At 43.7% G+C, this 13,579-nt stretch overlaps 1 protein-coding gene across 1 annotated transcript in view; it reads left to right on the top strand.

Annotated features, from left to right (window-relative positions):
• HIBCH (3-hydroxyisobutyryl-CoA hydrolase) overlaps positions 1 to 13,579 on the top strand; it is a 951,762-nt gene that overhangs the window by 670,154 nt on the left and 268,029 nt on the right. The window contains exon 10 of the mRNA XM_085648807.1: positions 7,201 to 7,259. Within this exon, the coding sequence (XP_085504933.1) occupies positions 7,201 to 7,259 (59 nt within the window). The remainder of the gene's footprint in view (positions 1 to 7,200; positions 7,260 to 13,579) is intronic.

Here is a 13,579-nt window from a genome sequence, read left to right as displayed (position 1 = left end):
AGTGGCACGCTAACCATAACATTAGGATCGCGCAAAGCAAGTAGATTTCATTAGCAATATATAGCAGAAAAATGGATAATATCCATATCAACCTGCAAGTAAAACAATGTTACGATTACATTTTGCCTGATTTATCGATGGTCTGCTCCATTAGATAATCCCGTCCAAAACAGTGAAAATGCCTCCCAACTAATGGGCTCCGTCTTACAATCCAAGAAATATACCCTCAAAGGGTCAACACATCCGTGTGTCCCGTGGGGATTTGTATCCCATTCCATACGTTTCTCCCTGGCCTATAAAGTACCTCTGCCTGTCGAAAATCTGTGTAAGCTCCTACATATATAGTCCGTAACATTGTCATCCTGTTAGTCAATATCCTTAATAGTTATATCTCATTATTTATGACCCCTTGCTGGCCCGAGCCTTGTAGATACTCGTATTAAACATCGACCCCAGAGACCCCGTAGGGTACTCACAAAGAGACAAAGTGTTTGTAAAAATAACACATAAAGTTAAAATCCAGTTCAAACTCTACTCCCAAAAGCACCATTGTCATTTATATTCAAGATAGCCTATTCTCTGACTCATCCATGTTGTCATGAAAATAAATAAATAAGCGCCCAATAATATTAAATATACTACTCACGTGTATCCAAAACGAACACAGTCTCATTAAATATCCAGCGAAGTCGAACCCATGTTATGGTTCTTCCTATATCCTCCCGGTCAGGTCACGTCCTGATCACGTGGCGAGTTTGCCTAACGAGACCCCGTGACCGGCCCAAGTATGCATATAAATAAAACGCCATCTTAAAATGGCCAAAAAATAAAGTAGCTTGATGAGACAAAAGCTCCCAATATGGTCTGGATAATAGAAGTATTAATTTTCATTGTGTGTCAAAAAGCAGACCAAATAACCATAAATTATGCGTGCGCCCCATGTAAAATAGCGCAAGCAACCAAACAGCATGTCGATAATTTACAAATATCTTCCAATCATGTAGAATGTGATATTTATATATGACTATTAAGTTACATGGTTAAAAACCAGGACAAGACGCACCCAGATCGCATGGCGATCAGTTTACTTCCCTAGGGGTCACTGGTTTGCCCTCAGTTGATAACCTAGTCTTAAAATTTGAATATCCTCAGTTGTCGTTCATTCTATAGACCTCCCTGTAATATGCCTACATTTCCCCAGGCCCTGGGTGAGATGATATCCCACCTTGTCATCAATAATACAAGAATTCTTATAATTGGTGATTTCAACTACTGGCCTAATGATGAACGGGAGAGCACTAGTTCGAGGGAATTTGTTGACCTTCTTTCTGGGTTGAACTGTGCCCAGCACGTGTGTGAAGCTACCCACATAAAAGGGCACATTTTAGATCAGTTTTGGACATCAAACTTGAAGATTTTCCACTCCCCTGATAGCTCTGTGTGTCTGGTCGGATCACCATCTGATTAGATTCACTCTCTCATGTGCTCCTTTCTTGAAATCCCAACCAATATAGAATCAAATGACTAGAAATTGGAGACGTGTGGACATCGACCATTTCCGTTCACTTTTAACTAGCACGTCCCCGTCCACACTGGAAGCATTTCAGTCTCAGGCAGAGAGTATTAAGACATGGCTTGATTCGGCCAGCGACTGTGTCGCCCCGCTTAAAAAAACAAAGATTATGAGACCCCACGACGCCCAACGGTGGTTCTCTGATGATTTAAAAACAAAGAAACTTGCATTAAGACCAGCAGAACACCGATGGCGACGCCATTATCTCCCAGATAAAAAGGTCCCTGACCTTGTTGAAAATAAAAACTTGATTATTCAAACTAAGGCTAACTACTTCTCTCAAAAAATTATCAACTCATCAAATAAGTCTAAAGAGATCTTCTCTATAGTCGACGAACTTTCTAAACCAGATAGAGTTATGATGAAACCTGCTCCATCACAGTCTTTGTGATTCTCTCAATTCATATTTCATTGAGAAAATTGTCGCCATTAAGGCTAGTATCCCTCCATTTGCTTTTCCCATACAGGATTCGAATATTGGTAAGAATCCACACTGCCTCGATCAAATCCCTCCGATCCCTGAGGAGACCTTTCTGGATCTACTAAAGAAGGTTAGCTCTGGTTCCCCCACTGACTGCTGTCCCCCTCACATACTCCGAGAAGCCTTCACTACTTGCCCAGACCCTCCCCTATCATTTCTCAACAACTCGCTTAGGCTTGGTATTGTCCCTGACTCATTTAAAAGGGCAGAAATGATTCCAATCCTGAAGAAACCGGGTGCAGACCCGTCGGTCCTTAGCAATTACCGACCCATTTCTCTGCTGCCCTACCTGGGTAAAATTTTAGAGGCTCATGTAGCAAATTGCCTCAGTTCTTTCGTTGAACACTCCCAGGTTTTGGACTCCCATCAGGCCGGTTTTAGACCCGCACATTCCACGGAGTCTGTTATTCTTACTATCATGGACGTACTTAGACGGGGGGGGCTGATAAGGACATCAACCAGGCCCTGGTTCTCCTAGATCCGTCAGCAGCATTTGACATGGTCGATCATGACATCTTGATTGACTGTGTCAGTAATGCCGGAATCCAGGGTCTGGCGTTAAAGTGGCTCTCCTCTTTTCTTAGCAACCGCTAATCTGTTTTCTGAGAGAAAGAAAGGTTGGAATTTTTAACTATGCCGACGACCTTCAACTGGTGTTTGACATTAATTCATCAGCTTCATCAGTGTCTAAGTTTCAAACCACTATGATTTTTATAAGTGACTGGATGAATAATAACCAATTGAAGTTGAACCCTGACAAAACTGAGCTGATTCTCACGGGTGGATCAGCCAATCCATGGCCCCCCCTACTGGGCAATCCCCCGTGCCAGCTGTTTCCACCAAATACCTGGGTATAATATTCAGTAATGATCAGTCCATGAAAGCCCAGATCAGCTCAGTTGTCACTGCCGGTTTCTTCCAACTGCGGAGAATAAAGAAGATTAGTAGATTCTTGAGTAGGGAAGCCATGATCCTTGTCATTTTAGCCTTGGTAATCTCCCGACTGGACTATGCCAACTCATTGTATGTTGGCATCCCTGCGTACCAACTGAGACGCCTTCAACTGGTTCAGAACCAAGCTACTAGGGTGTTTTTTCATCAACCAAAGTGGCATCACGTTAGAACACTTATGAAAAGGCTCCACTGGCCTCCAGTGATCAAGCGCTGTGCTTTTAAGCTGGGATGCACCATTTTTAAATCTCTTCATGGCAATAGTCCAGCTTTTATTTCAGCTAGACTTAAATGCTACACTCCATCTCGAGACCTTCAGTCCTCCCACCTGAACCTATTGGCAACCCCCACTAAACGTAAGAAGCACGGTGACCTAAGGTTTGCAGTTCTGGCCCCACAATTCTGGAACTCCCTCCCGGTGGAGATTAGGTCTTTGACCTCTCTTGCACAGTTCAGAAAACAGCTTAAGACCTGGTTGTTCTCCCAGGCATATGATGACTAAGCTATCTCCCTGCCGCTGCCTCGCCGTCTCTCTAGTGCCATGAAACCGTTTGGTGTACGTGCACTTAATAAATGTTTTTAACATAACATAACAGCAGACCATTGATAAATCAGGCAAAATGTAATCGTTGCATTGTTTTACTTGCAGGTTGATATGGATATTCATTTTTCTGCTATATATTCCTAATGGAATCTACTTACTTTGCTCTATCCTAATGTTATGGTTAGCATGCCACTTGCCTTCGGACATCACAACATGCACTTGTTTGGATATTGGACAGGTGCATCATTTTGTTTGGCTCTCTTCTATATTATTTGTTTACAGTGTAAACAGGTAAGGTGAATAATCACATAAGGAAAGCCCCAAGTTTAATCTTTTTTGGCCTACTCAGTGCTTATGTTAATGTTAATGTTAATGTCATTTATAGAGCGCAACAAATACCCGGAGGTGTCCTGGCGCTTCTTGATTCTCTAAGACTGGCAGGAAACAATAAAAGGAGGCAGACTACTCTTTGGAAAAGAGCCACGTTTTTAATTCCTTACGAAAGGGTAAAAGCTCGGTGAAAGATCTCAAATGGCGAGGTAATTCATTCCAAGCTTTCGCTGTGCCATAGATAAAACTTTTGCCTCCCCAACGGGCTTTCTTTATACGAGGCACCCAAACCAGGTTGGCCTCTTCAGAGCGCAAGTGTCTGCCTGGAACGTACCAGCGCAGTCTTTGCTGAAGAAACTCTGGACCTATGCCATGTAAGGCCTTAAAGGCCAGGCATAGTACTTTAAATTGTACACGGCTTTTAACTGGAAGCCAGTGTAAAGCTTTCCTCTCTTTGGATACGGAACAGGGAATAGAAGAGTCCATAAGTAATCTAACTGCTGCATTTTGCAGTATCTGCAGTTTTTTTAATCCTTTTAGTTGCATATTCAGGTAGAGTCCATTACAGTAATCCAATCTAGACATTACCGTGGCACCAACTACAATTTGTCTACTGTCCTTAGGCAATAAGGGCAGGACTTTTCTCAGCATTTTAATGGTATAGCTGATTTTAGAGGCTAGTGCATTTACTTGCGGTCCTAAGGTCAATTTATCATCTAGTATGATCCCCAGGTTCTTAACCTTTCTAGTTGGCACCGGGGCTTTCCCCATTTGGTCTGGCCACCAGGAAGGAGTCCAAAAGCTGGTGTTGTTCCCAAACAATATGACTTCAGTTTTCTCTGAGTTTAGTTTGAGACAATTGTTTGCCATCCAGTTGTCTACTGCTAGCATACACTCTTGAAAACGACCTTCCACATCAGCCTCGCACTCCGGTGTCAGAGATACCACAATTTGAGTGTCGTCGGCATATGATGTGAGGCCGAAACCAAAGGTGTCTATAATTGGGGCCAGTGCACTAACATAAATATTAAAAAGAGTCGGACTAAGTGAGGACCCTTGCGGGACCCCACAAGGCAATGAAAAGGGGTTGGACTGAAAATCTCCGAGGGCAACAATCTGTTTCCTGTCCTCGAGGAATGACCTTAGGAGTTCCCAGGCCTTCCCCTGAATGCCACAGGTGTTTAAACGGTTCAACAGTATGGAATGGTGAACCGTATCAAATGCTGCGGACAGGTCTAACAGGATTAGTGCCGCCCTCCCTCCCTGATCCACAGCAACCCTGATTTCTTCCGTAGCCTTTATAAGAGCCGATTCCGTACTATGACCAGGTCTGAAACCAAACTGGGTCGGGTCAAGTACTTGGTTCTCATTCAAGAATAGGCTAAGCTGCTTATTCATGATTTTCTCCACCACCTTAGCTGGTAATGGCAGTCTGGAGATTGGCCGAAAGCTACTGGGATCCGTAACTGGGAGCTTAGGCTTTTTTAGAAGTGGCAGGACCGATGCCAGTTTCCATTGACTGGGAAAGAGTCCAGTTGTAAACATAAGGTTAACAATAGTGGTGAGAGATTATGAGTGATTATTTTAATTCAAACTATTTCCCCTGTGTTTGTGTCTTCAGAAACTACTTGGTTGTAATTCCCTTCCGTATGAAGCAGCATAAGTTGCAATTGGACAACTACAGATTCGATTAGTCTGTGGATGGTCTTCCATCTTTGAATGTTGTCATCCATGATTTTATATTGGGTTTTGCACATGATTTTATGGTGCCCTTCTTCTTTCTTTTCTGTTTTCTGAGGGTGACCTTGGGGAACAAAGGTGATCAGGATCTTAGCATCTTTGGTCTCTGCACAAAAGACACGAAAGTTCTATAGTTTCTATATGTATACCTTGCAGTGTTTGGAGGTTTCATCTAAGTGTAATTCCTGCTTTACTTTTCTTTTCTCTACTTTCTCGAATCTCTTCACTTTTGTTCTTTTTCTTCCTCTCTTTAGCTCATTAGATGGACACGTACGTTATTTTAAACTTTGTGCTTTTGTCTCTATTGTCTTATGTGAATACCGGATTGGCAGGTGCTAACCTTTGGGTATGGTGCACAACTATGTCCTTTCTGTATTGTACTGTTCAGTATGATGTTATATATATGTTTCTTTTTATGTATAATGTTGTTGTGATATGTAATATGGTCATAGTTTGGACTGTGTAGTGTTGTTAGTGAATGTTTTGTACATATATATGTTTGTAACTTTCAGCCCTGAAGAAGTCCTAAGTCAAGAGGACAAAACGCGTCGGCTGATGATTTTTGAATTAATATGGAAAAAAATAAGAAGAATAAAACACGGCGATCTTGCATTAGCAGTGATTTTTCCTTTATTGTTGAAAATGAACGATTTCAGACTTTTATATTGACAGATTGTGGTGCAGAACCAATCCATTGGTTTTTATTTTGTATCCCCTTTGGCGGGGAGGTGCTCCTGGACAGGGGGCACATTTGTCCATTGCTTACACTATATGGGTGATTGACGGTACGGGTGCTGCAATTTGGGTATGGTTCACTGTCCATTTTTTGTAGGTTTAAATTTATAGGATCAGTTTATATCTCAAAAGTACTCTGAATCGTCACTCATTACATGCTTTGTCTCCTAGATGCACTGTATGTAGAACGCAATGGGTTTTTGCTTTGTTTTTTCACAGCAGCAGGTTTTTTTAACATATTTTATTCAGGATGTGAAAGCCAGACGCTTGTCACAACTGAGGTTTTGCAGCCACCATGTAACACCTTATGTTCAGCTCTTTGGGGTGTAGTTAAACAATAAGACCTCCCGTCAAGTCAACAGATAATCCATTGTGGTACTTCTTGATTTTGTTTTTATTTCTTTTGGAGCTCACTGGAGAAAGTGTGTATATTTGTAAATGTTCTTCTGTTTGTAAGAAAATGATGTTCAGAGCAAAAGACAAATTCTACATTGACCGTTGCCAATAAGTGCTGTAAAGTGGTCAAAAAGGCTACCCTTCTGTACTGTATGAAATGAGTTTTCAAACAAATAAATATATAAATACTACAACTTTGAATCCTATGATCAGTGCATCATTGCCATTTGAATGAGTCTATATTGCTTGTATGGGTCTTAACCGTCTGTGCATATTACAAATACAGTTAAAAGTACCATATGGTTGATAATTTGCATTTGAGAGCTCAGTCATGCATACAATTGTATAATTTAGCATGTTCTGCATAACTATGTTGTTCCTAAATCATTGCTTCTTTTAAGCACAGATTTCTGTTAGAAACTGATAAGTTTAATTTTCTCTTTTAAACAGTCCAAATCTGGTGAAGAAAAGCAGTTTATTCTTTCTGAACACTTAGACAAGATTAACAGGTATTTTTCACTGTTTGAATTTATAATTCTGATCCTCGATTCCATCTTCAGTCATAATGTAACTTAAAGCCAACCAATGTGCATTGCACTTTTCTCTAATCAAGGAGTATTAATAAGTCTTCTAGATTTTACATGCTTGTTGAATTGCTCATTAACAATTATTTTTTTTTGCAATGTGCTGTTCTCTGTTTACCAATTCTAAGTCATCTTATCTTAGTTCCTGGCTCCCCTGGATTACTTTTTGCAGAATAAAAAGTATTTCATTTTCAGGCGTGAGCAGCTTTTAATGTCATAAGCAGATCACAATATTTTGGAAGCATCGTGATTAACTGGTCTTGTATTGCTTTGCATTGGAATTAGCATTTTTGAGGCATTGCTACCATTGGTGTGGCTGGAAGCGCTGCACAGTCGATGTATAGTTTGCAGCAAGCCTGTCCTATATGCATGGTGGGAGGAGTGCAGGTTTATAGAGTGACCTGTGAAGGAAGCATTCGGAATGATACCTGAGTGCCAGGGCAGTGTTCCAGTCTTGCCGCTAGGGCCGGCTTTAAGTTAGTGCGACCGGTGCAACCGCACTTGGCGCTGAACTATAGGGAATCCGCTGACCTCAAGGGGGCGGGGGGAGCTTTGTTTATCAATGACTTATGATTGGAGAGATGAGGGGCACCTTTGCCCGGTGGTAGTGAGAGAATCCGAGGAGGTGGTCATGGGGTATGAGGGTGCCAAAAATGATTGTTGCACCGGGGCCACCAGTGCTAAAGCTGGTGTTGCTTGAACTGTTGACTTGGTGCAACATACAGGAATGTAAATGACACTGCAGATCAACATGGCCTCTCCTTAATAATAGGCAGGTACTGATGTATGCAAGGAGCATTGTGTATGTCAGGTTGTTTATTTATTTATTATTTATTTTGTCAATTTATAGGGCGCAACAGCTACCCAAGAAGGGTTTCCCGGCGCCTAGACACAGCTAGAAAGAGAGACAGAAACAGAGGGAGATTTTAGGTGTTTATTGTTCGTACAGCCAGGTCTTTACAAGCTTTCTAAAACTATAATAGTTATCTTCCTTCCGAATGCCTGGTGGAAGCGTGTTCCACAGGGAGGGTCCAAGGTAGGCAAAAGATCTGCCCCCTGATCTTGCACGTTTAAACCTTGGTATACAGAAGCATGCTGCTGTCTGGGACCGGAGGTTTCTCTTTGGCGTGTAGAGGCAAGCAAGGGATTGGAGGTATTTTGGGGCTCCTCCTGTTTTTATTTTGAACATGTAGTTCAAGGCCTTGAAACGAACTCTGTTCTCTATCCTGAGCCAATGAAGGTCCCGGCGGTGGTTCGAGACTCCAGCGTTCCTAGGAATCTTACACAGGAGTCTGACCGCAGCGTTTTGCGCAACTTGTAGTCGTCCAATGACAGATTTATTAGCGCCTAAATATAGGATGTTGCCGTAGTCAAGCCTTGATGTGATAAGGGCATTGACTACGGTCTTCTGTGTTGACATAGGCAACATCCACAAGATTTTCCTCAACCATCTAGCTATGGTGAGACACAATCCAGTAACTTTACTGGCCTGCTTGTCCATGGATAAGGCGTTGTCTAATACAAAGCCCAGATTTCGAGCATGGGACACCGGGGTAGGAAGGATGCCCATCTGTTCTGGCCAATGCGCGGGGTTCCAGAGATCTTTGTCTTTTCCCAAGATCAGAATTTCCGTCTTGTCGCCGTTCAGTTTTAACTGGTTTGCTGTCATCCAGTTCAATATTTTTAGTAATCCTTCCTTGAGTAACGACGGGGAGTGGGGACAAGAATTCGACAGGGAAAAAATGATTTGGGTGTCATCGGCGTAGTTCATGAGCGTTAGCCCTAGCTTTTCAACAAGTTCTACCAGTGGTTTGAGATAGATATTAAAAAACAGAGGGCTCAAGATGGACCCCTGCGGCACTCCATGATCTGCAGGTAAGGTGTCTGACTCGGCCTGTGCTGATGCGATCTGAAAGGTTCTGTTTGCCAGGAAGGATTTAATCCACTCCAGGTTGTTGGTAGCACATTACTGCAGCACCTGAAACGTAAAAACATGTACATTAGTCCAAGGTGTTTTAGGAGCGCACGTCGTATGTGAACTCGAACGAGCCAGAGATTTTCATAGATGGACTTGCTGATTTGATCTGGCCCAGACACAACTTGATCTATTTCCTGTAATCAAAAAATATTCATAAGCAAGCATAGGCAAAGACAACAAGTATTGTCCTTTTCAATAACTAAAATCGATTCCAGCCTGCCGCAAACATAAACACGCCACATCATTGTTTCTCTTATACAACACCCTCAAAGACCCACTACTCTTGCAGACACATAAGAAGAGTTTGATGTTGGTGGTAATTGTGGCTGTTAGTAGTAATACTGGTTGTTGGGATTGTGGTACTAGAGATTTTATTGCTTTTAGTTATGGCAGTAGAAATTGTGGTGATTTGGTAGTAATAGTAGCAGCAGTTGTGGTGATGGTAGTAGTGGAGGAGGTAGTGATTGTAGTATTGATGGGGGTATTAGTGTTGGTGATGTTGCAGTGGCGGTGGTGGTGATAGGTGTAATAGTGGGGACGATAATAGTGATAATGATGCTGGTATTAGAAGTTATGGTTGTATTGTTGATAGTGGTGTGGATATGATGGTAGTATTAAATATTTGTGATGTGGTATATTAACAGTGGCATAGATTAATGATATTGATGGTAGTGGTGGTGATGGGGGTAGTGGTTATGACATTTCTGTTCATTTTGATAGTAGTGGTAACAATGGCGGTGGTGATAGTCTGAGTAGTTGTGGTGGGGAAAGTGTTGATTGATAACATGGCATCGTTATTAGCAAATATAGGGGTGATGGTCGTCAATGCAGAAGTGAAGTTTGTATTACTGGTAATGGTGGACATGATGTAGAGAAGTAGGAGTGGTTATGGTGATGAAAGTAGCAGAAGACTAGATGCTGATTATAGTGATGGGTATGTAGTAGCGTTAAAAGTGGACTAGTAGAGATAATGGAGCAGTGCTGGTGGTGCTGATAATCTCCTACAACACTGTCTTTAACATTTAGATAAAGAAAACATATTAAGCATAAAATAAAATGCACATCCGGCAGGTAATACTTTTTATTAAAAAAACTAGTTTACTGTTGTCCGGGTACTTACCATGGACTACAGTAAGGTTACAAGAAATGGAAAAATGCTTGAAGGGAACATAACAAAGCAAAGATCACAGAAGAAATCTTTTTTAAATGGAAAAAAAATATTATTCGTGTTATAAATACATGGAGACTGAAATTCATTTATAAAAACCCACCTTTAATTTCCTTATTATTGAGTTGTGACTCATCTACTTGCCTATATTTATTAAATTAGCTAGCTGCTCAGCTGTAATAAGTTTTTACAGTTGACTTCTGATATCACAGTGCCTACTGCTAGAGCTGACAGATAGAAGGAAAGGGAAGCATAAGTATAAGTAAGCAGTTCAGGAAGTGGAAGAATAAGTATAAGTAAGCAGTAAGCAGTTCAGGTAGCGGAAGCAGGAAACAGGGCAGAGCAGAGCAGCGGTGCGGGACAGCAGAGCGGAGGAGGAGCAGGGAGGAGGAGCGGTTGAGGAGGAAGGCGCTCAACGGGGGTCAGGTAGGGCAGCGAGGGCAGCGGCGTACTCGCTGCCGTAGAGTGTGAGCTCGGGTCCCCCGCAGAAACGGCCCAGCCATCTCCCTCTCATCTTCCTAAACCCTTAACCCGCAATATCACCCTCGCATCTCCCTAAACCCTTAACTCGCAAACGCAAACCACTTCCCCCTCCTGCCCTCCTGGCAAAACGTCAGGGAAAATCAAAACTTCAGGCAAACCCCAAAAGCCTAACCTGGACACGCCAGCTACAGCTGGAAATTTTAAATCCGCTGCCACTACGGGACACTGTGGAACTGTAAGAGCTCTTCAGGCAGCCAAATGAATATCTGACACCTGCTGTGGCTGGCTGGAGCTGGCAGACAGCTTCCTTGCTGATGGCACAGACTTCCAGACTTCCAGCCTCCCGTCCCTCCCCCCCCCCGGGGGTTGGTCTTTTGCTCTTCCTTCTACTGCTTTCCTTCAACCCTGAACCAGACCCTTTGCTCAGTGGTAGTGGTGCTTGACTGCGAAACAGAAGGCAAACGGACCCCTGGACCTCGGTCTACATAACTTACACTTTTAATATCAGACCAACAACTCTTCAGCCCGGAGCCCAAGTCCGGAGCCTGCAGCTATCTTCCCCTTTTTCTCCAGCCCGACCAGCAGCCCATGTGCGGGTATATATGAGGTCGGGGAAAGCCAGAGTGACCACTTCCCAGAGGCATGCGGCGAAGAAAGGGAAAAAACTAAAATCATGCCCCCCTGCTCAGCCCAGCGCCGGCTCTGCATTAATCACAACAGACCCTGCATCAAAAGACAGGCCCTGCTAAGAGTTTCAACTGACTTAACCCAACAGAAAATCTATACAAAATTCAGCTTCTACACTGACGCATGTTCTTCAATCTACTCGAGCAATGCTACCCTCAAAGGTCTGCAGTCCCCTTTGCTTTCCCTACAAGATAAGCTGACTCCATCAACTCTACAGGCTCAAGAGAAGGTTTGCGCTAGCTCTGGGGAGCTATCAAGTCCGCCACTAGGTAATAATTCAGCCACAATAATATTCACATCGCCAGTGGGCCCAAGGGCACTAGAGATCTGCTGCAACCACAGCACCCCTTGCTCTACCTGCCATAGCCAGCTAGGGCTCCCAAAGGTCACACTTAGCACAGCGGAAAAAAATCAGCTCCCTTCCAGCCTCGCACAGCTTCAAGGAACCCGGAGCTCGATTAACTCACAAGCACTAGCACATCAAGGCCAAAGCAAACGCCGGGCAACCAACTGCTCAGAACCGTAATCAAAATTAAAATCAGAATCAGTACTGGAACAGGCTTTACCACAGGCCACAGAGCCGGCACCACTATTTCACAAGCTCTCACTCTCAAAGGCAGCTAGCCATTCGGGTCTCACACAAGAGGAACACTGCCACAAAAGGTCCATGCAGTCTAACCAATCAGAATCCGCTTCAATATGTACTCTAGAATGCGCCTTAGAGGTCTGTCTTTCCCTGACGCAAAAGGAGAACAATGCCATATGTCCAACACGCTCTGAGAGGGTCCAGCAGGCAGAACAAGGCCTTGAAAGCAGCCTCAGTCAACTATCGACATGCAGGAATGCCGCGCCTGCAGCATCGCAGCGGCTTGCAGCCACAAATGTATCAACCCCACAGCCTCCACCTTCACAACTCTGGATATCACTCCCCCCGCCTAGACCTTCTGAAGAACCAGGGGGGTCCGCTGAGCCGATCTGTCAAGATGGGGGGAAGGCAGCATTATCCTATTTGAACACACAAGAATGGGAGGAAATGCTCGCTGCTTACTCACCTGACTCGCAACAGAGCGCCTCCCCAGACAAGGTTCCTCAACTGCGCTCCCAAAGCCCCAGCCAAAGGGCCGGGAGGAGTCCAAAGACAAACTCAAGAGGGGGACGCCCCCTAAAGAGCAAGTCAGCGGCACCTGGGCCTCCTCTTATATACAATACAACTGGCAGTTGAGGTGCTCCAATATCAGTCTGAAAAGATGTATATCCAACTCTCACTCTTAAACACGTTGGCTCTGTTCACCGCAGGCATCGATGAGAAACTGGGGGCCCTTAACAGCTTAAGTACGAGGGCTCAATCTGAGGTCCAACTCAATTGCTGATGCAGCTACATAGTTGACAAACTATCTACTCTGCCCTCTATGCTAAATAATCTACTAAGGGAGATGAGTCCTGCAACAATCGGATCCGAAAACAAGCTGCTAAGCGGCAGCTCCATGGCACCAGGACCACTCGAGGGGCACCAGGAAACCCTGAACAGTGGCACACTGCATCACCAAAATCAGCAGACTGGAGTGGTTACCAAGGAATCTGCCGGGCTGCCAGGGACTCATAAATACTTGACGACAGAGCCCCAAGAAGGAATGTATGCCTTGAATCTAAATGCCAAACAACAACGCCAACGGAGAAGGAAAGGGCGTAATCAGAATATCGATGAGAACCCCACCATCTTCTACCCAATTTTCTCCCACCAACGCACACAACTCCTGTCTAAACCTGGTTCAGTCAATATATTCATACCAGAGACCCCCTGCCAAATAATCAATCGGACCAAGGAGGCCCCTTTTTCTCGCAAAACCCGAAACAGGAGCACATGTCAAATAAAAGAGACAATGGAAATGGGTATATAGCTTCACCTCAATTTAAAAAGGCTCTCCAGAG

Source organism: Triturus cristatus, chromosome 3_2 (assembly GCF_964204655.1).
Source record: "Triturus cristatus chromosome 3_2, aTriCri1.1, whole genome shotgun sequence".
NCBI classification, from domain to species: Eukaryota; Metazoa; Chordata; class Amphibia; order Caudata; family Salamandridae; genus Triturus; species Triturus cristatus.
The sequence above is the reverse complement of the archived record's forward strand: the minus strand, read 5'-3'. Positions and strand labels throughout refer to the sequence as shown.